The sequence below is a fragment of the Myxocyprinus asiaticus genome, chromosome 41 (assembly GCF_019703515.2).
Source record: "Myxocyprinus asiaticus isolate MX2 ecotype Aquarium Trade chromosome 41, UBuf_Myxa_2, whole genome shotgun sequence".
In the NCBI taxonomy this organism is placed as follows: Eukaryota; Metazoa; Chordata; class Actinopteri; order Cypriniformes; family Catostomidae; genus Myxocyprinus; species Myxocyprinus asiaticus.
The window spans coordinates 24,161,551-24,185,536 of NC_059384.1; the positions used below are offsets into that span (position 1 = coordinate 24,161,551).

The 23,986-nt window shown below is 37.7% G+C and overlaps 1 protein-coding gene across 1 annotated transcript in view; it reads right to left on the reverse strand.

Annotated features, from left to right (window-relative positions):
- Nucleotides 1-23,986, reverse strand: part of LOC127431761 (transcriptional activator GLI3-like) — a 182,304-nt gene that overhangs the window by 26,823 nt on the left and 131,495 nt on the right. The window contains exons 6-10 of the mRNA XM_051682293.1: nucleotides 22,262-22,417; nucleotides 16,749-16,950; nucleotides 8,942-9,158; nucleotides 4,612-4,725; nucleotides 897-1,037 (exon numbers count right to left, since the gene is read on the reverse strand). Coding sequence (XP_051538253.1) covers nucleotides 897-1,037; nucleotides 4,612-4,725; nucleotides 8,942-9,158; nucleotides 16,749-16,950; nucleotides 22,262-22,417 — 830 coding nt within the window. The remainder of the gene's footprint in view (nucleotides 1-896; nucleotides 1,038-4,611; nucleotides 4,726-8,941; nucleotides 9,159-16,748; nucleotides 16,951-22,261; nucleotides 22,418-23,986) is intronic.

Sequence of the window (23,986 nt, forward strand, 5' to 3'; positions counted from 1 at the left end):
CACAGGAAGTGAGCTTTTATGCTCTTTCACTCCTGGGAGTGACTGTGACAAATGGGATGTCTAGAGCCAAGTATATTCAGCCAAATAATAGTTTTGAGATTTTAAACTTCAGCAAATGAAACTTTAGCATTCAATTTGTTTTATATCTCTATCTGTATTGTCTAATAATACATTGGCAATGAACACTTAGGTTCATCTTGATGCATTATTCCCAATCTGGAATTCCCAATGCACTCTAAGTCCTCGTGGTGGCGTAGTGACTCGCCTCAATCCAGGTGGCGGAGGACGAATCTCAGTTGCCTCCGCATCTGAGACAGTCAATCCGTGCCTCTTATCACGTGGCTTGTTGAGCGTGTTATCGCGGAGACATAGCACGTGTGGAGGCTTCACACTATTCTCCGCGGTATCCACACACAACTTACCACGTGCCCCACCGAGAGTGAGAACCACATTATAGCGACCACGAGGAGGTAACCCAATGTGACCCTACCCTCCCTAGCAACCGGGCCAATTTGGTTGCTTAGGAGACCTGGCTGGAGTCACTCAGCACGTCCTGGATTCGAACTCGCGACTCCAGGGGTGGTAGTCAACGTTTTTACTCACTGAGCTACCCAGGCCCCCATTTGATCCAATTATTAAAAAAATCTACTGGAAAACATCAAAAGATTTTGCCCAACTTTTAATTACAGCATTTCCACTGATTTTATGGCATGTATACATATACTTGTATCAAAGATTTATAACTGTTAAAATTTGTATAATTAACTCTATCCGCAAATTTTTTTTTTTACATTTAACATGTACATATTTAAATAATTAAAATAAATGATGACTAACCAATTTCTTCACAATTCTAGATTTTATACATGAAACATAGGTGTGGTGTGTCCACTCACATGTACAAGCTGCTCTTGGCTGTCAAACTCTCTGCAGCATCCCTCCCAGTGGCAGTTGGTCTCATATACCACTTCTGGCTCCTGCTTGCCCTCCTCTTTGTCACCCTCTTCCTTTACCAGAGTCATTCCATCTGTTTGTTCCTGCACAGACAAAAACACCTGCTCGGTGAGGGCCCGTAACGCATGGAGATGTTGTCCACACACATCTAGCTTAACTGTGGCATAAATATTGAAAACTAGAAACTCTTCATGTTCTTGTTAAGGGTCGTTCACAGCTATTAAATATGGAGGTTGCAGATTTGGGAACTGAGAACCGGTTCTTATTTCGATCCTGCAAAAAAAACTGCAACCAAATGATTGTCATTATTTCTTAAATCACACACTGAACTAATAACTGAAAATGTTCAGAACTTCAAAACAGAGAGTTTTGTCTAAATATATGGCAAATAAAATTAAAAAAATTCTCATCACTTACTCACCCTCTTGCCATCCCAGATGTGTATGAATTTCTTTCTTCTGCTGAACACAAACAAAGATTTTTAGAAGAATATCTAATCTCTGTTGGTAATTTCAAGGCAAGTGAATGGTAACCAAAACTGTGAATCTTCAGAAAAATCACATAAAGGCAGCATAAAAGTAATCCATATGACTCCAGTGGTTAAATCTATATCTTCAGAAGCGATATGATAGGTGTGGGTGAAAAACAGATCAATATTTAAGTCCTTTTTTTCTATAAATCTCCACTTTTGACCAGCCCCGACCAGTAGGTGACAATATGTACAAAGAATGTGAATTGCCAAAAAACAAAAGAAGAAGAATGTGAAAGAGGAGATTTATAGTAAAAAAAAAAAAAAAAAAAAAAAGGACTTAAATATTAATCTGTTTCTCACACACACCTATCATATCACTTTGGAAGACATGGATTTAACCACTGGAGTGGATTACTTATGCTGCCTTTATGTGATGTTTGGAGATTCAAAGTTCTGGGCACCATTCACTTGCATTGTATGGACCTACAGAGCTGAAATATTCTTCTAAAAATCTTCATTTGTGTTCTACAGAAGAAAGAAAGTCATACACATCTGGGATGGCATAAAGGTGAGTAAATGATGAGAGAATTTTCAGTTTTTGTTTAGTTTATTTGTTAAGTATAGCCTTTAGATAGGACCAAATTTGGCTGAGGGGCGCTTCATGTACTGAAATAATTGTTAATGGATTCGTTAAGGAACCAGAATTACAAAGTGGAATCCAATCGGAACCAGAATTGTTAATTTCCTTACGATTCCCATCCCTACTGTCGGTTGCTAGTACGCATTCCAACTTGATTACAGTATCAGGGGCTGATCACATGAGCTACAATATCTTCACTCATATTGGTAGTTACTGCATCATTACATATTTGCATAAAATGTAATGCTGCTCAACTTTATTGCATTGCCAACATTCACTGTCACTCATGTTGCCTCAAATCGGCAACTCGGTTGCTTTGCCACCGCAATTTGCTGTCAGTGTGAATGCCCCTTTCATCTACGGTATTCAGTAAATACCGGGTAACTTTAATCATTACAGGCATTAGCCACAAATGCAAGCACTTTCTGCTGCACATCAAAACCCACACAAATATTACCCTAATGCGCATTACTGCTGCGTGACATGGAGGAAATTACTCCATTCACAGATAAAATTCGTTGTGTGGTGCTGTAAATGAGGGCTGTTCAATGGTGCAGATTAGACGGTGGATGATAAATGATGTTACTTTGAGTACATGGCAGCAGGAAGAGTCTCGATACCTTGTTTGTAACATGAACATAATGCTAAACTTAATAAAAAATACATTTGACATTTGGAACACCTCCTGAGAAAACATTTCGCTGCATGATTTTACAGTGCGGTATGGTGGTGTAATTCTTTTTATCTAGGAAAAAAACAATCCATCCAACAATCCAAAGCCCTGGAAAAAACACTTTGCTTGTTAGGTGCCACAAATTATGTACAACTGGCGGTTCGTTTTTTCTAAAAGTGTTAACAGCTTTGAAAAAGGAAACCAGGTTTTCTGAATTCTGAGGCTTGAATGCAGCTGTCAGTTATATCTGATTTACTTCCATCAGGACCACAAAGCAAGATACATTTTTGTGCACCCCTGCATCTGCCTGTCTATCAACATAGGCCTCTGCAGAGTACAAGAGCCATGCAGTTGAAAAGTAGCAGTGGCGTAGAATTTTGGGGGGTGGGGGTGGGCATGTCCCCCCAATGCTGTGAAGGGGGTGATTTGTCCTCCCAATCATGCATCTGTCCTTGTTTATATCTTTTTTATCAACGCTGAAAATAATTTAGTGTGAGATACCTTGCAATTGCGTGACTGTGAGTTTGTCATAATCAGACAAAAAACTGAAGTCCCGCCTTCGTTGTATGAGTTGGTATCGCCCAACTAGTGTCACACAATCCCCCTCCAGCATAGACGGCGGTATCATGTGGTACCTGTTACTTTTCTCAGCGCTGGCCACGATGGGCCAATCACGTCGTTTATTATTATTGGATGAGGATTTTTTTTAATGCTTTTATAGATAATGCTGAGGCAGATTTCCATGTACAGGTGTGAATCCTTGCAATTATACGTTTTTATTAAAAATAATTATCCAGTGTAAAATGTCTCCAAAGGGATATAAAACGTTCTGAGATTTAAATGCGAATGCATGGAAGATTCGGTTTTCAGAGCATCAAGCGCCCCCTGCAGGAATAAAACTGTGTCTCACAAGACACAGTCAGTGGCTAACAACATGTGCAATTTCGGTCTGTAGGTCTGTTACCCACACAAAACTTTCATATGAATTTAGTAAAAAACATTAATTAAATCACATGAGTCATATGTGGAGTCAGTGAAGATGTTAAAGGCATTCACAGAAATGATCATTGTTTTTTTCAGGGCCACGGACCACAGGAAAGAACAATGCTAACTGCAACTAACCATATAATCATTCATAATTAGAATAGCAAAATACATAGGCTTCTCAACTTTTAAAAGGGAGGAAAAAATAATTCCCAAATCTTTTGTTGTTGACGTCAAAGGCCGTGCATCCCATCAAACCACTGTATTTTGGCTGTAATTTATGTCACTTGGTAGTCTGGCTAATCCTTATACAGTATTTGGCCCAGTGTTTGTTCCATATATTATATTATATTTTATTATATTATACTGTATTATATTTTATTGAAGTGCATGGTAAGATTTTATGTTTCATTAACTTCATGTTTGATTTTAATGCAATTTTTTTAAAACTTCTGTACCAAAACAAAAAAGTAACTAATCTATTTTGGTACTGTGTTGGGTCGCCACATGATGTCCAATGTAAAATCTGGGTCATGAAAAACCAGTTATGAAAAATATGTATGTATAAATCCAGCAGTTGCCAACCATCAGTAATGGGTGGCATTGTAAAAAATGTGTCATCTAATTTTTCTTTCATTTTCCATTCAGTTAAGCATCTGATTAAAAGAAAAACAATTTCCTTCTGGAGCCGTGGAGATCAATGGGGCTTATCTGAAGCAGTGCCACAACAGGCGACCAAATCAAACACGCAAATAAATAGCTTTACAGTACGTCACATAATTGGTTCCTCGAGCTCTTGCTGTGTGTGCATGTGTGGGAGCTGTTTTGAGTTTATGTGTGTATTTGACAATGGTATATATTTGTTAGTATGTATATGAAGGTGAGTACCTGCATGCTAACGGCTCCAAGGCTGGGTGGCTCTTCGTCTGGTTTGAGTTTGGAGCGTTTGTGGTGCATGGGGTCCCCAGTGCTGCTTACAGCAGACTCACTGGTAGGTTTACTCTGGAAAACAGTATTTTAAACACACAAATGTATAAAAATACGTTTTTACTCTATGACCATGTGGTACATGGTTGGCTTTCACTGTTGTGCACTGTCTCTGTGTTTATATCACCGACTCCCGCTGGACCTCACACGACCATCGACGGGGGCGAATAGGGTGTGGATGCTGCGGGTCCCAGAGCTTAAGCCCAGGTAAGCCCGTGAGGTAATGTGGCCCTGACCATGGTGCATGTATGAAAAACCATTATATTACCATTATACATGTCCAAAAAACATAATATTGTTACTCTGGTACATGTCCAAAAAAACATTGACATTTTTGTCAGTTTAATAATGTTGTGTATGCATAAAACAAATCCACTCTAGAGAAAAAAACTAAACAAATGGCACTGACATGTCTGAACACAGAAATTATTCCCAACTTCTCCCTGAAAAGCATTAACCGCTCTTTTGAGTCCATTCTCTTATTCACGGCTTTCCTCTCTTTCTCTCTCTCTCTCTCTCTCTCTCTCACCCTTTCTGCCAGGGGAGTCCTTTGAGACTGACCCGAGCCAGTAAAGAAAAAGCGCTCAGTGGGAGAGAAAAGTAACATTCCCTGGATGAGAGAGCAGGATTCTTTGGCTCTGGAAGGCTCATCCTGCCAGACTCCTCTAGCGGAGTGCAGCTTCTCCTGCTCTTAAAGTTAAAACATGTCAAAATACAGAAATGCTCATAGCTGGAGACGTGCATGATAATTCTTATTGATGTTATTGTGTCTCCCATATTAAACTTTATGTGCTTCAAGATTAAGGATATTAGCCCCAAAATAAAGCCAGAAAAGTATCTTTTGTATTGCGAATAGAAACTATAGAGACCATTTTGGTAGAGAACAGTATAAGTTTATCACAACCAAAACATTTTAAAATAAGGCCTAGATAGAAAGGTTTGTTTACCCCAAATTATATCATTATCTACTCACTCTCATGTTGTTTCAACCTGTATGATTTATTTTTATTTTTCAAAATAAGTTATCTAGATACAAAGTTAAAGTATCTAGTTATTTATGTCTAAGCTGCTCTTTTCCATATAATAAAGGCCAATAGAAACGTAACTACAAGGACAGAAAAGTACCAAAAATTTGTTTATTTGACTTGTACACTATAAGTCTTCTAAAGCTATACATGAACAGTATACATTTTTACCAAATATTCAGAAAAGGGGTGGGTCAATATGTGATTTTTAATTATGGATTCTGAAACATTTTGCATTTGGTATCCCCAATTTTGAATATTTGGTTGCATCCTTCCCTAGTTCTGAATTGTAATACAGTTTAAAGATATACTTTGGAATATATTGTAAACCACATTTTCTAGTCATAATTACCATTTAAATCAATACAAAAATTATGAAATTATATTTTGCATAAAGAAACTAAAGTCTACATTAAGGACTTTTATGATTTTTGCATTGTGACATTATTTTCAGGACACTTAAGTATTTTTATCCCGTAATTCTCATTACCATAACACGTCTGCATGTTTTACTTTCACTATTCCCATTGTTTTCAGTGATGATTCTCATTATCGTAACATAGTAATTTTTTGTTTACTGTATTACATTGTGTTTTACTACATAAAGTATTTACTACTAATGCATACAGTATATTACTATTTTATTTTTATTTAAATCAGCAAAAATAAAAGGCAGTACCAAAGAAGTGCTACTATGATGAATAAATACTGTATGTTACAATTTAAATAATATATAATTGTTTTCTCATTGCAGTAATGAGAACTGGATGGTAATATGTGTATTGCCACAATGTAAAAAAAATGTAAAGGAATATTTCGGGTTCAGTTCAAGTTAAGCTCAATTGACAGCATTTGTGGCATAATGTTGATTACCACAAAAAATAATTGACCCGTCCCCCCTTTTCTTTAAAAAAAGCAAACAATCTGGGTTACAATGAGGCACTTACAATGGAAGTGAATGGGGCCAATTTATGGAAGGTTTAAAGGCAGAAATGTGAAGTTTATAAAAGCACTTACATTATTATTTTTTTGTTAAATTCATGTATTATTTGAGCTGTAAATTTGCATAAATCTTGATTTTTTTAGGTCGTTTTAGGGTTTAGGGCTTATGGCATTAGGTCGTCACGGCAACAAAGTTGTAAAATTGGCAATAACTTTACACAGATAAGGTTAGTATGTGATTTTATCACACTAAAGTCACGTTGACATGCATATTCTTTACATTTTGTGGATATACTTTTAAGTGTTTTAACATTTACAGATTGGCCCCATTCACTTCCATTATAAGTGCCTCACTGTAACCAGGATTTTTTCTTTTTTTTTTTTTTTTTTTTTAAAGAAAAGGAGGGACAGAGGGGGCCTGGGGCAGCTCAGTGGTAAAGACGCTGGCTACCAACCCTGGAGTTCGCTAGTTCGAATCCCAGGGTGTGCTGAGTGACTCCAGCCGTGTTTCCTAAACAACCAAATTGGCCCGGTTGCTAGGGAGGGTAGAGTCACATGGGGTAACATCCTCGTGATCGCAATAATGTGGTTCTCGCTCTCAGTGGGGCACGTGGTGAGTTGTGCATGGATGCAGCGGTGGATGGCGTGAAGCCTCCACACGCGCTATATCTCCTTGGTAAAGCGCTCAACAAGCCACGTGATAAGATGCACGGGTTGACCGTTTCAGATGTGGAGGCAGCTGAGATTCGTCCTCCACAACCCAGATTGAGACGAGTCACTACGCCACCACGAGGACTTAGAGCACATTGGGAATTGGGCATTCCAAATTGGGAGAAAAAAATGGAGAAAATCAAAAACAAAAACAAAAAGGAGGGACGGGTCGAAATTACTTTTTGTGGTAATCAACATTATTCCTTTAATGGCCCAAACAAATTTGCTTTTAGTTTTGTTTCTTTTGATTTTCATATACACCATGACCAGGACATTTTCTTGATGGGTTTCATGTGAATTACCCACTATACAGTGTATGAAACTAGTGATACAGCCTTGTCAGTGAGATCCATGAGAGAGCAGAGAATTCCCAATAAAACACCAATAAACCACAACGATCTGCTATTTTCTCTGTCTGTCACTTTGAGCAATGCTCAGAGCTTCCCTCCTTTTTCATTAATTGTTCTTTTACGACCACATGGTGAGACAAATGTCCCACAATGCGCTTCTATTAAAGAGGCTAGTGCTGTCTCTGCGGTCAGGCAGAGGAAATGGATGACACTGTGCTGGGACGGAATAGTGTGACTATAATGGTTGAAAGGAGAGACTGGCATTGGTAAAATCTCTGTGAAAGTCATTTGTCGTCCCATTGGCTTCTACTAAAGCACAGCGAAAACAGGGATCGATACAAACAGAAAAAAACAATGAACTGCACTTCGCAGTTTTTAATCCACCAGTCACACCCAGTATAAATGGACAGAGTTTGCTTGGGTGAAAAAAAAAACACATCCGAAGAAAAACACTTTTACACCCATCCTTCAAAGGGAAGGTTTGGGAATGTATCTGTGCCTGATTAATGGTGGAGGTGGAGGGATTTGTGCTGCTAACAAGCGGGGTGTTATTTCTCAAAGGTGCCTGCCAGGCAAGCTCACCAGCTCACCACGTCGAGACACAACACAGAGACAACACGCACACAAGGGAAAAACTCCCATGGGGCCTGTCTGTGAGGGAGGGCTACCTGCAGCCACATTTTTGTGGCTGTTTATATATGCCGGCGTGTTGGTGGTGCATGTTTTCATGAGCCACACACAATAATAAATAGCAGCAGCTCTTGTGATGATAAGCGCTGAATAAATTTAAGCCTTAAGGGGGGAAATCGCTGTGTGATCTAAACGAGTTGCCGTTTAATGCAAGAACACCCAAAAGCAATCATGTTAAATTATTTAAAAAAGCACCGTGTTGCTTAAGCTCAAAAATGAAAATTTCTGTTCATCTCTTTTTAGTTCATCCAGCTTTCGTATGTGATCATATTATAACTGACATGTGAAGGTTGGAGCTAAGGCTTAGTGGTTAACACATGTGATCTAGACAAATTGAGCCTTGGTGCTCATATAGGAGATACAGGATTGAATCCGGCTATTATTATATCCTATTCATCCTTCTTGTCCATATAATTTCATGTCATCTCTCCACTTTCACTATCAATATCAATAAAATAAAAAAAATAATAAAAAAAGATCTGTATGAAAGTTTGTACAGTTGTTAGAACTGACCTGTGAGTCTGTGGAGGCAGTGGAACGTTCTGTAGGTGCCAAACTGGAGGGGGGAATGCCTGGTACAGGTCTTTGGGTGGCAAAAGCAGGAGCTGGGTGTATGAGGGGTGGACTGTGCCCGAATGCAGAACCTACGATGCCTGGTTGTCTGCTAATCAGTTGCTGATGCATCTGCAGTGCCACAGGGGTTGGAGGATACGCAAAACTCAATGCAGGGCTGGGCGAAAAAAGAGACAACAAATGAGAGATTAAAATGTGAGACTGAAGCATGAGAAAGTTCACAAAATGGTTACAAATGCATGGAATTTAGTCCTACGCCACATAACAAACTCTCTTCTTTACATAATACTTGTCATTGTTTGAATATGGAAGTAGTGGAATTACTAGTACTGTACTAGTACTGGAAGTGGTATTAGGGAGGCCAGCAGGGGATGCTCACCCTGCGGTCTGTGTGGGTCCTAATGCCCCAGTATAGTGACAGGGACGCTATACTGTAAAAAAGCACCATCTTTCGGATGAGATGTTAAACCGAGTTCCTGACTCTCTGTGGTCATTAAAAATCCCAGGGCACTTCTTGTAAAGAGTGGGGTGTACTCCGGTGTCCTGGCCAAATTCCCCCCATTGGCCCCTATCTATCATGGCCTCCTAATAATCTCCATTCCTGAATTGGCTACATCACTCTACTCTCCTCTCCACCAATAGCTAGTGTGTGGTGGGCGTTCTGGCACACTATGGCTGCTGTCGCATCATCCAGGTGGATGCTGCACACTGATGGAGGTTGAAGAGATTCCCCCTATACTATGTGGAGCGCTTTGAGTGCCTAGAAAAGCGCTATATAAAATGTAAGGAATTATTATTATAATATGATTTATTGAATATTATTTAGTGAATAAAAATTAGACTTTTATTTAGAATTAGAATTTATTGCAATGAGTAAATGACCATTATATGATCAATGATCATTATATTATATTATATTATATTATATAGCATTAACCTCACTAATTTTTGTTAGATTTATGGTTAAAACAAGTACTAATGGAGGATTGATGTTTAGGAGATTTTTGTCATGTAGAAGTAAAACTTCAGTACCCCTTGTACTAAGACCACAGTAAAATAAATGTATGATATAGAAGAAACATAGCTACCTTTAAACAACAAATATGAGTTCAATAAGAGTTTTTAGACAGTTGAAAAGAATACAGAGTAATACAGAATAAAGAAAATGTACAGGAGACCCAAACAGATACTCCAAATCTGTCGGTTTAAACACTTTGTAACCATTTTAGTAAAAATGTCAGGAATAGTTCATGTAAAATGATGTATCACCAAATGACAATAAAAGCTGTATTTAAGCACTCCATTGAACTTTCATATATCACATACTCTTCTATAGATGCCATGGTCTCTCTTTAATTACAAAGCCCTGATGCTCAATAACAGACATTCATAGGGGGTTCCATTCATCGTGGGACATGCTGGCCGCTCCATACGAGCTCATACGTCTACCGGTCTTATTACAGGCTGAGAGGAAATCAATGTAGCCAGATGCAGCATGGCTGACCCGGCTGTCTCATCACTCATGGTGCCTGGACCCTCGCCTGCCACCCGTCCTCACATGTGCACATAGACGCACAAGATATGACTGATTAGCTTACGAAAACAAATCACTGATTAATCGCTCTCAGTGGGGAAAAAGACTATTTCTGTTGTTTTCTGTCTCTCTGAGGCCCCCACCCAAAACGTCACTTCTTAACAGCGTCGGATGCTAGACGTCAAACTGAGTGACACACCACCAGGGACGCTTGCTGTGTCTCACACTTCTCTTCTTGGTAGATCCATTCTTCAAACAATTTGATAAAGAAGTTCCAAGACTATGTTCAAGCAATGCAATGCTTATGACATAATTTTCACAAAACAGTTCATTAAAATCTGTAATAATCACGGCTGTAACATCCGATGAAGTACTTAGGCATTTCACACTTTATTTACTGTTGCACATTGCATAATTCCCCATTTTCACTTGTTACTAGTGATATACTGATATATTTGCCGATTAACAGAAGCGGTCATTCTGAATAACGTCAGTGCCAAATAGGGGTGTGAGGCAAAGCCATTATCTGTATTTGTATCTGTAGCTGTTACTATGCAAAATTATCTGTAACTGTATCTGTATTCGGATAGAACCGGATGTGGGCATAGTTTAAACCAGAAGTGCGTCAAAACTAATTTTAAAATGTAACTCTCTTACATTTAGGCTATAGCTTGTGTATATAAAATATGCTTCAGATAGGCCTATTTAAATATTATTATTATTAAAACTATAATAATAATAATAATAATAATAATTATTATTATTATATTTTTATTAGGGCCCAAGCACTGAAATTGCGGAGACCCTATTGTTCTTCCAAGGATTATTAGGGACCAAGCACTGAAAGTTGCAGGCTGGGTTCTGTAGCGTCCCCTTGAAAATGGGCATGTAAGGGGGGCTCTGCAACACACCCATTTTCACCTACAGTCACCAAAATTGGTACGTATGTAGTTCTCATCAAGCCGAACAACATTCATACATTCATTAGTTCTGCTCAACAGGAAGTCAGCCATTTTGGGTTTTCTGAAAATTGTAGGCTCTGAAATTTTAAATACTCCTCCTAGGGGATTCATGTGACTGGCACCAAATTTGTGCAACATCATGCCAAGACATTGCAGATGCTAAATTGTGAACAGATTTTTTATATTTTGAACGGTGTCGCCATTTGTTGATGAAAATTCAGCTGTATGTTTGGTAATGGGGGCTGATCACATTTGTGCAGCTATTATGGGTCACGGTCATAGCGCCACCAACTGGCAGCAGGAAGTATGGCACTTTTATAAGACTTTGAAATAGCCCTCTTATGCTTACATGATCTGCTTCAAAATTCTTTAGAATAATGTCAAGACATTGCTGATGTAAATTTGTAAAGGGATATTTGATATCTTAAATACTGTTGCCAGGGCAACAGTCACCAAAATTGGTACATATACAGTTCTTATCAAGCCGGATAACTTTCATAATTATAGTCATTAGGTCTGCCCAACAGGCCCAATGGCCATTATTTTTTGAATATTGCAGTCTCTGAACTTTTAAATACTCCTCCTAGGTGATTCATGAGACTGTCACCACATTTAGACAACATTATGCCAAGACACTGAAGATGCTAAATTGCGAACAGATTTTGATATATCGAATGGTGTTGTCATGGCGAGGCATTAAATTAATGCCGAAAAATGGGAAACAGGAAGTGTCTCATATCTTCTGTGTGCAATGTGTGATTTATATCAAAATTGAGATGTATTTTTAGTCTTGGGGGCTAATCAAATGGATTTGACTGTTTTGGGTCACGGTCATAGCGCCACCACCTGGCAGCAGGAAGTGTGGCTCTTACAACAGACTTTAAAATAGTCCTCTTATATTTACACAAATTGCTTCAAAATTGTTAAGAATAATGTCAAATGCCAAATGCATGTGTCCACCTTGCATTGTTTTCCAAAAGCCACCGGGTGGAAATGGGCCAGTTGTGCTTGGGCCTGTCATCGCTGCTTGCAGCTATATTTATTATTATTATTATTTAATTATATTATTGATATATTCTTTATTTTTTTCTCACCAGATTAACCTGAATATGTAGGCTACACATATTGTGGAATATGTTGTTAACTGTGGTTTCTCCTGGTATTTCAGACATTAATATCTGCTGAAACAACATTTTAGTTTATGTCTGTGCAGTGTGCAAGTAACAATGTTATTCTGGAGGCATGTGGTGTCAAGCAATTGTAAAATGTTAAGCAAACATTTTGCAGCGAATATTAAATACAAATATGACTATTAAACGAAATGAGAATAAATTAATATAGCCTACAAACAGAAAGCACTGTAAATCTCTATCAGAAAGATTTATGATACATTCCAGGCTTATTTTGTGTTCACATATTTTTGTGGACGACATAATTAATTAGTTAAATTACATGTGCAGAATTAGTGAAATGCAGTGGAATAAATTGCAAGATCAAGCCTCTATAAATTTCTAGAAAGGAAAAGCACATTTTTTTGCATGTTTTTTTTTTTTATCCTCCATGTGCAGGAATATTCTGAATAGATTTACACTCTATGAAGTATTTAAACCTCTACGGAGCATTTAAACATTTTTGGAATACAGGATTAACCAGATACTGTAATTACGTTAATGTGGATATAAATGTGATCAATTTACAGTCAAGCTCCACTATAAAATCATAACTTCTTTGGTCAGGAATTAAACATCATGCTCAGGTTGGTTTACAAATCCTTACGTGTGAATTGTGTGAAACATATGTTGTTAATGTGATCAGACATTTCAAACAGACATTTCAAGAAGAAGAAAATGTGTATGATATAGTAAATACTCTTTACAAGCTTAGATTTCTAAGACACGCACAATTAACAGAGACTACAAACAGAGTCGAGAATGCGGCCATCCGATCTGAACTTAAAATCACCATGCTCATTTTCATTCATAAGGTTTAGACTGTAGTAATACTGGCTTGATATTCATCATTGCTTTGTAATTTTCTATATGTTTATTTAAAATATTGCTTTATGCCTGTGCTCGTTGGATGATCAGTCTTCCGAATATTTTTTCTATTATTCGGATGGATTCGTTATTCATTTTGAAGTCATTATTCGTGCCTTTCCGAATAAGGTATTCGGCTTCGGGCACATCCCTAGTGCCAAAATCTACTAACAATAGATGGTAAATTTTGCCTTTCAATGGATATTGCACAACTGAAATATTTTGAATGTTTCATAAATATTGTGTAAAATTAGCATCAGTTTAAATTCAGCAATTCTGTATAAATCTTATCCTTTGATATCTTTTAACTGTACTGTATGTCTGTATCATATCAGCCATCTTCCACCCTAAAATTTCGCCATTAAAAAAAAAACATAATGGTCAACCACTACTTGTCATTTCTCATTTCTTGACTGCACATTGTCTTTAGTATTTGTGCTTACATGATTTTCAATTCTTTTTTTTTTAATATCAAGTATCTTATACTTACCAAAAGTCCATTCAGTTCTCACATTGTTCTTCTGTACTATCTATTTATCACTAAAGTTACATCTAAGTCATACATTTTACAAATAGCATAAATGTTGCATTCACGTCATGTCGGAATTACCGTAACTATGAGATCCTGACTTAAAAAGCCATTCATGTATTTGTAGATTTGTAACTGATAGCAGGAAACTCTGAAATGTATAAAAGCAAAATTATCCATGTCTGTGACCAGTGATTGAGAGAGTCGGACAGATTTAGGTATCCCTATTTAAAAGCACATTGATAAAGCTTCAAACCATTCAGCTGATCAATATCTGAACATTGATTAGCCTAGACATCTTAATGATGTGACAAACACTTAATTATCTACTTATATTATTATTACTTAATTATCTACATGTCTGTCCATGCTCCTGCTATGAACTACAACAACTAAATTAGATTATTTCATGCTTAAATTAGACATGTTTAAATTAGATTATTTCATAAAAACGTTAATTATTCAGCTGCTAATTGACCTTTGAAACAGATTAAATGTTTGGTCAGAGGAGAAAATGGTCAGTTAATGCCTAAAAACAACCCTCAGGTCACCTTGCTGTATATTAAAACCATCTTAAACCAGCCTAAACTGGTTTGCTGCACTTAGCTGGTCTCTGTTTGGTCAGTCTTGTCTGATTTGCTGGTTTTAGAGGGGTTTCTCCAGGCTGGGAGACCAGCTGGCCAACAAGTTAAACCAGATGAACTTAAGCTTGGGCATCCTGCTAAAAAAAAAAAAAAAAAAAAACAGACTAAAATGTTTTGCTGGTCTTAGCTGGTTTAGGACATGTGCGGTAAGTCTCCCAGCCTGTCCAGCTGAAAAGTGCCTAAAACCCCTCTAAAACCAGCCAACTGACCAGGCTGTGAGAACAGTTAAAATTAGCTGTTATTAAAATTAAACAGCTTAGGTAGTTTTTTCCCCACATGCCTAGCTGGGAGACCAGCTGAAACCAGCTAAGACCAGCAAACCAGGCTGGTTTAAGCAATTATTTTTTTTGAAGCTCTCTTGAATTTCACCTCAGATAGAGTGAGCAGGCCAGTTTTATTCACTTTATCCACAACAGATTCTTTTTCTTTCCCATTAAAGCTTGTGTTACTGTCCTTAGCCCAGACTTTGTGTTCTTCCCCCGTCCCCCTTTACATGACCCCTTCATTCGTCATCCCCCCTTCCTCTCCTGCTTTCCAGAGTGAGCGATTGTGAGGCGGCAGTGTTAGGCTAAAGCTCTCCTCCACTGATGGAGAGAACATTAATCAGGTGATGCATATCAGACAGACGAGTGTGAGGGAGGAGGGGAGGAATGTGTTCACACGCCTCATCCTAATAGCGCTCTCTGTGTTCCCTCGTTTATTTCTCCATTCTGCGTTCATTCATCACTCCGCTGCTGAGGATGCGCTCAAGTGTCCACTTTCAGCACGGAACGCTTTTCCTCTCTATCTCTTTCGCTTGCCGTACTTGTCCGTTCCAATACACACCTCTCTCTTCATTTTCATACTTTGTACTATCATTAAAATTATTTTTCTCTTATTTTGTTTATTAGGGGCCAAGAACTGAATGGGCGAAGCTGCTATTCAATCTGATATTCTATCTCAGGGTTCTTATAATTCTTTTGCCATTCTTGGGCAAACTGAGCATGTACTAAGCACTGACGTAGATGAAAATGGAATCGAACGAGTCAATGGAAGCCCCTTGAACTACGGTAAAAAGTTGTGAAATTTGGCACACTCATAGGGCACAGTCTCAACATCTACCATGCCAAATTTTGGGTCTCTATTTTAAACTATCTAGCGCCACCAACAGCTCAATGTCGAAATTGCATTTCTGCTCATAATTTTGAAACATGGGGTCTATTAATGTAATTATTTTTCCCTCTACGCCTTCAATGACTTTAACTTTCAATGTGTAATTGGCACAATGCCTTGACAAAACCACACCATTTAGTAACAGCGCAACAAACTGGTCAAAAAAGGATAAGTTATTTTACTATGTTTACTATATTTTCTAATTTATTTAGTAAAATCCATAGCACCAGCCCAAAGAAATCGACTTTTGCCATTGGTGTGCTTGCAGTCGAGGAAATTTCTAGGCATTGGAGAAGGCCAAATCAGAAACCGCCCCCAAAGTCAGGAGCGCCAATGACGCGGTCGCCACGCTAATACCACCCCCCACCCCCCAAAGATAAATTGTGGTTCTTCAGCTCAGATCACACTAAAAAAAAACATATGCATACAAGTTCTCAATAAATACTGACAGGTGATGTCTCTATCAAAAAGGTGATAGTAAAGTGGGACTTCCTTTCCTAGAGCCACCATTTTCAGGGTTACGATTTCTCCCATTAATAAGTATACAAGTGATCCATCTCATCCTATACTATATCCCCTTAGATCCATCTCATCCTATACTATATCCTATACTTAGTTTTCCCTTCTTCCCAATATTTCCTGTCATCTCTGCACTTTCGCTATCATTAAAAAGGCAAAAGGCCCATGTTTATTTTACTTCTCTTTTGTCTTTGTATCTCTCTTTTTCTCTTCCTTCTGCCATATAAACTTACCTACAACAAATGAAGTGCTCAACAAAGTGAGCACATTCTGACAGGTTAAGAGAGAAAGAGAGATGGACAGAGTGACAGATGAAAGAGCTGTAAAATTTCCACATCCTATAAGTGTCAGTCTGGTGCATGTGGTGGTACCTAATGGTGCCGGCTGAGAGGTGTCCATACGATCCACAGGGGGATGAGCTAGAGCGGGAATTATTAAGGATGGTGACTAGAGAGTTGGGCGAGGTGCGAATCATGGCCTGCAGGTCAAAGTTGGGGTCAGATAGAGGGGAGCAGGGAAGGGGACGTTTTCTGCTGGGCCGGGCAGCAAGCCTGGGACTGGGAAACCGAGAACCTGAGGGAGACGCAGATATAGAAAGAAGAGGAGAGAGAGAGGATATAAATATCAAGTTATGCATTAAAATATGATGGTATCACAACTGTTACAAGAATACTCATTGAATACATTAATGCACTTAGCTTTTCTGTGTTTTTGTAAGGCATAAAACTGTTGTCATCATCATTTTCTTTTATTTATTTATCATGTTTTATTTTAGAAGAGTTTTTACTATCGGAGAGTGAGAAACGGAATTCCCACCAATAACTTTATGCCAGACATTTTATGGTCGTGTCAGTGGAGCACAACTAAATCACTACTGACATAATTTTCAAACACATACCCATTCTTATGTGGTTAGTAGTATATTGTTTTGTGAATTAACCACACAGAAAGCTTTGCTGACCAAGAATCATGACTCTTTTTAATTATATGCCATTTATTCATCAGGGAGTGTTGGATGCATTCAAACAAAAACAAATTATTCAACAATGACCACATTTCCTGCATTGCAAGCATTTCACACACGGTAAAAAAAACAATGAAGCTTCTCTTTCCCAACTGATTCTGGCAGCATCACCACATCATTTAATCATGTTTAATTGGGCTGAATAGTGCGTTAATGCTGAACGGAATTGCACTGGGCTGTTTTTGAAGAGCTTTGACTAGAAAGCAGATTGTACGCAGACAGAACCTCCACTCATGTACAATGACTGGCACCTACAGATTTAGAAATGACTTTTGTTGTCTTTTCATTGGCAGATGTCACAAACAAAAAAGAAGGGAGAGATGGTGGGAGAAGTGAATGGAGGAGGGGAAGAGAGAGGGGTGCTGGGGGTAGATTGTGGTCTTTTGTTTGGTAGAGTGACACAATGACTTTATGACTCATATTTTTTTCTTTCAGTTGTTCTGTACTTTTTTAAACAGAAAGCATGCAAACAAAACAAGATTACGCTCTCTCTCTCTGTCTCTCTCTTTGACTCTCGCTCTCTCTTGTTTGACACATACAGTGATTACAGGGTCTGTCATTCACATTTAAATCACAGTGTGCATGCGTGTGTGTGTGTGTGTGTGTGTGTGTGTGTGTGTTCCCACATTTAGAACATCTTTCCACATTGTTGGCATTCTGCTGAGAACTCTGCTTTAGGGCTTTGAATGTTTGCGGATGTGTGGGGCACAGAAAACCACAATGCAAACAGACACACACAATCATACAAATGTGTACATATACACTGGCGGCCAAAAGTTTGGAATAATGTACAGATTTTGCTCTTATGGAAAGAAATTGGTACTTTTATTCACCAAAGTGGCATTCAACTGATCACAATGTATAGTCAGGACATTACAATTTGAAAAAAAATGTCCAGAACTTCTTAAACTACTTCAAAGAGTTCTCATCAAAAAAATCCTCCACTGCAGCAATGACAGTGTTGCAGATCCTTGGCATTCTAGCTGTCAGTTTGTCCAGATACTCAGATGACATTTCACCCCACGCTTCCTGTAGCACTTACCATAGATGTAACTGTCTTGTCGGGCACTTCTCACTCACCTTACAGTCTAGCTGATCCCACAAAAGCTCAATGGGGTTAAGATCCATAACACTCTTTTCCAATTATCTGTTGTCCAATGTCTGTGTTTCTTTGCCCACTCTAACATTTTCTTTTTGTGTTTCTGTTTAATAAGTGGCTTTTTCTTTGCAATTCTTCCCATAAGGCCTGCACCCCTGAGTCTTCTCTTTACTGTTGTACATGAAACTGGTGTTGAGCGGGTAGAATTCAATGAAGCTGTCAGCTGAGGACATGTGAGGCATCTATTTCTCAAACTAGAGACTCTGTTGTACTTATCCTCTTGTTTAGTTGTATTTGGGATATTTGAATGCCACTTTGGTGTACCAATTTCCTTCCGAAACAGCAAAATCTGTACATTATTACAAACCTTTGGCTGCCAGTGTACACATAAATGTATACACACAGTACATGAACACACACACAGAGACATTCTTAATGATTAAATGATGACTTCGCATTCATGCTGGAAAAGACTAGGGGTGCGATTCAAGAAAGATTCTAAAAAAATAAATAAAAATAAAATCTGTTTCTAACTACTCTTTTTTTCCTCTTATTTTTCAAACTTTTCTAAGAATAATAAAAGTTAAGAATATTTTGGATATATTCTGAAAAGACTTCTTAAGAATGAACTTATGTTTTTCTTCTACCCTCAGTATATATAGTTAGACACCTTCTTACAAACTTCTTATCATTAAAACTAAGAACTGTTTTTTTTTTTAATTTTTTTTTTTACTTTCTTAAAAATGTTTTTTTACATGATCACCAGCTGGTGTGCTCTTTTTTAAGCCTTCAGTTATGTCTGTTTATTTTTTTTTAACCATTTAAAGGGATAGTTCACCCAAAAATAAAAATTCTCTCTTTATTTACTCACCCTCATGCCATCCCAGATGTGTATGACTTTCTTTCTTCTGCAGAACACAAACCAAGATTTGTAGAATATCTCAGCTCTGTAGGTCCCTACAAAGCAAGTGAATGGTGACCAGACCTTTCGAGCTCCAAAAATCACATAAAGACAGCATCAAAGTAATCCATAAAACTCCTGTGGTTAACTCCATATCTTCAGAAGTGATATTATTGGTGTGGATGAGAAACAGATCAATATTTAAGTCTTTTTTTAATATATATCTCCACTTTCACATTCTGAAAGTGAAAGTGAAAGAGGAGATTTATAGTAAAGAAGGATTTAAATATCTGTTTCTCAACCACAGTGATTACATCCCTTCAGAAGACATATATTAAACCACTGGAGTCACATTGATTACTTTATGCTGCCTTTATGTGATTTTTGGAGCTTGATATGTCTGGTCACCATTCACTTGCATTGCATGGACCTACAGAGCAGAGATTTGTATTCAGTAGAAGAAAGAAAGTCATACATCTGGGATGGCATGAAAGTGAGTAAATAATAAGAGCATTTTAATTTTTTGGTGAACTACCTTTAAACGGGTCAAAACATTGAAAAAATATTTTATTTTGTCAAAATTCATTTGAATTCTCCAAAACAATGAATCAATAAATAAGTAAAAAATAAATTGTATTACATTTTTATGATACTTGTTTATATTTATGCAATGTCAGGGCGTTTTTGGTGATTAATAAACTATTGCTAGGTCGTTGCTAAGGCATTACTAAATGCTTGCAAGATGGTTGCTTACAGGCCCAAGTCAAAAGAGACTATCCCTAAGTCTTAAAGATATATTGATCCCTAGGTCTGCGTATAGAAGTATATGGGATTTTTTGTATCATTTTTGGTCTGTCAGGCTGATGACTTTGAATAAAATCCATGAATCATATTTGTATTCACATTTGTAAATATTTCTAATTATCATTGCTTTTTTTTTTACTCAAAATGAAGGGTTAACTGTATATCAGTCCCACCATATTCATATACATATATAGCATATACTGTATAAGTGGTGCTCTTTCCAGATGAAATACTATTTTTAAAAAGTGTGAAAAACAAGCCTATACAAATGTTCATGTCTATACTCAAAAAGGAGGTGCTATATATCTACTGTACCCTATAGGGTTTTTTTGACAGTACAAAGCGGTTGTTTGGAATTTTTGTCCAAAACAGAAGGGTTATTCAGGCTTCTTAATTAGCTTTACCAGCAAGACATCCTTAATCAACCAGCTTCATCAGAAAAACACATTCTAGTCCACCAGCTAGACCAGCACCAAACCAGCCTGGATCAGCAGGAAAACACTTTTTTATTTTTTAAGTACAGTAAGCATGAGTAAATATTACATTGTTGCTCTGTGATAATTCTTTTCAGTGAAAACATCTCAAAAGCCAGTAATTCCACCTTAAAACCCATCTAGGCCCTGTAGAAGGCTTTAAATACAGATGCACCATCTAATCGCTGTTGGCTAATTAGCTGCTAACACATTAAACAATGCACTGCCTGAACACAACTACACAGGACAGGTTCATTCCTTCATTAGCCAGTTCTTCTCGAGAAGTAATTACACTGATGTGAGCTAAGCTCTAAACTAACTGTGCTATCCCATCCCCATTATTAACAAAAGCTTCTAGATAACTCACTTCTCTTCAGTCAGAGTCTATATATAATAAAAGAGAGCTTTAAAGTGTTAATTCGGCTGGTGTGGAACACACTTTTTTAAAACAGGATGACTTATTACCAAGAGCAGATCACAGGCGATTTGAAGTAGGTTGGACATCTCCATTTGAAAATGGTGGCCCTAATTGTTTTGTTTCAGTCTATTAATCTTAAATAGTGGCACAGAAGAAAGGATTTATCCAGTGATGAATAGTGGGACATTCCAATTCCCACTTAATAGCAATTAATTTTCTGATACCCATGCAAGTTTGGCTAGTTTTAATTAGTTTGTGAAGAATAGGAGAGTGGGGAAGCCACTGACGAGCTTACTAAATACATTCTCATCAAAGACTAACGGGACAGTCCATCTGACCTCGCTCAGAATCACTGTGCCTTTAATTTCCTATTTACAATTTAAAAGAACTCAATGTCATATACACATTCTCCCCCTTAAACGAAAGCATTAAGACGACGGAACAATTTAAGCACTTCATTACCTAGGAATGCTTCTCTAAGAAAAAATAATTCCTTTCTATTTAAAGCTGCCTCGTTTTTTCCTTCTGACCTGACTTTCTAACATTTATCTCCTCTGAAATTAACTATAAAAGTAAACAGCCCTTTGACTGAGTTCACAGTGGTAAGGAATGAGGAGGAAGGTTTGGCCAATTTCCCCCTCGATTTTTGAAGGGGGTTACTCTGTTGGTAGAAGTGGCCCTATTTTACTTGATAGACTTTTGGCTTTTGCTTAAATTATAGTTCAGGTTGTAAAATGGGTATATGTAGTTTCAGCCCAAGACTGCATATTTTACAAAAAAAATGGCAAACCATTGGTGCCGAATTTGAAATCTGTAAATTGTAACCTCATTGGCTGGCTGCTACAGTACACAACCTCCATGAGTCAGGGTGCATAGGTTTTTACCCGTCCACCAGGAAACAAGGCTTTGTTAAAAAATGACCAATCTACTGCAATGAACGCTTCCGAGGAAGAACTAGTTTGAAGAACTTGGATTTGTCTAATCAAGCTTCATGGTAGTTGTCTTTGAGGAAGATAGAAGGAAATAACTCTTGGAAAAACATCTTGTAAATGTCTTTGATAATCAAACAAGAAGAGACTTTAAGTACCAACTAAAGATAGCCTGTTAACATGGGATAGATGGACGTTACTTGCATCAGAAGAGAGTTTGGGAGTGGAGAACTTACCTTCCATAGCCTGCAGGTACTCCATGTGTAGGGCGTTGCTTGCAGACCCAGTTGTGGATGCCACCGAGGGAATGATGTCAGCGTAGGGGCTGCGGTGACCTGCAAGCAGGGCCATCTGGTGATAATACTCCGCAGTGGTTAAACCGGTGTGGGGTGCTGATGGGTCCAACCAGTAAAAGAGGGCAAAAAAAAAACAAAAACAAAAAACTTCGTCATCTGCTGCATGGAAATACAACAAATATGCAGTGTTTCCCCTATATGCATTCAGAAGCGATGCTGCGCTGTTGCTGAATTATGAGCGCTGCTATTATCTATAGACATTTCACATGGTTCAATAATATCCATGATGCAACGCAACACAGCAACAGTCAGATGCGTGCTTATACTGCGTGCAGTCAAATGGGACACCTGTATGAAGCAAAAGGAACCCCACTATATACACGCACATATTCACAGTGATGTCATCGTATAGCAGCCCATCAAAGGCGAGTGCATACACATACACCACAGAGAAGCAGGAGACCCAACATGATACCTCTTCTAGCAGAATGTCTTTTACTCTAATAAATTCTTTGGCAAAAGTAGTAGAAATATAGGGCTCCAGACTGCGACTAAATGGCCGCATCTTGCAAATCATTTTTCCCCACCAGTGAGACAGGTTTTTTTTAGAGGTCACACTGGTGCGACTACAAAGTTTGTCAACTCTCGTTGTTTATGCGCAACGCATCTGTTTTCTGTTTCGTATGAGAAAAACGGAACGTAACAGCACTAGTTAATACCCAGATCAACTATCAACCAGCACAATGAACAGAGCAGCGCCAGCGCAGAGCAGTCTCACCACGCAGTACAAATCATTATAAACAGCGTGAGAAACGTGGTGCGAGATGCGAAACTCATTTGAATTTGACTGTGGAAAAACTCTATGAAAAACCATAGTGTCTCTTGCCTTGGTGATTTAACGAGTTTAAAACCATGTTTAACGACACACCATTATAAACAACACTGACCAGAACATAAATTATAAGGCTGTACAATCCACACATCACCACCCTAACAAAACTGTACCTTGGATTTACTATAGTAACACATACTGTGTTAACAATGTTATTCTTGCAGATGTGAAATGTGTTATATTCATACTAAATATTTGTATATTATTTATATAGTCCTATTAAATAACTAATTTATGTTACAATTATGTCAGTTTCAAAAAGTTTCTATTTTGTTTTTATAGTTCCTAAATGCATAGTTTCTGTCATTTCATAATAAAAATGCCATAGTTTGTTTTGTTGAAGTTACTTACTATCGTAGTAAGGAGCCATGCTTGGTTTTACCAGTGACTACCTGTGATCTAATTACAAATATCACTTAAAACTATGTACACTAATGGAGGAACTATAGCAACTTTTCATAATTAAGGACAAAGCAATCAGTTTTTCTTCGGTGTAAAATCTAGAATCTGCTCTTTGAAAAAGTAACTGGCTTTGTTTGCCTTCTGCAGGATTGCATGCAGAATATTTCAATTTAGCCCTATATAAATTAGGTAGGCCTATATATAAATAAACTGTTTTACAGATGTTACTGTTGCATCAAGTCAAAATCAATGCTATACTGTCTAATGTGCATTTCAGTGCAAAATAATATAAAATATATAGTAATGTCACTATTTTTATTAGTTTCTATCATTAATTATTATTTAATCTTTTTTAAATTATGGACAAAAAA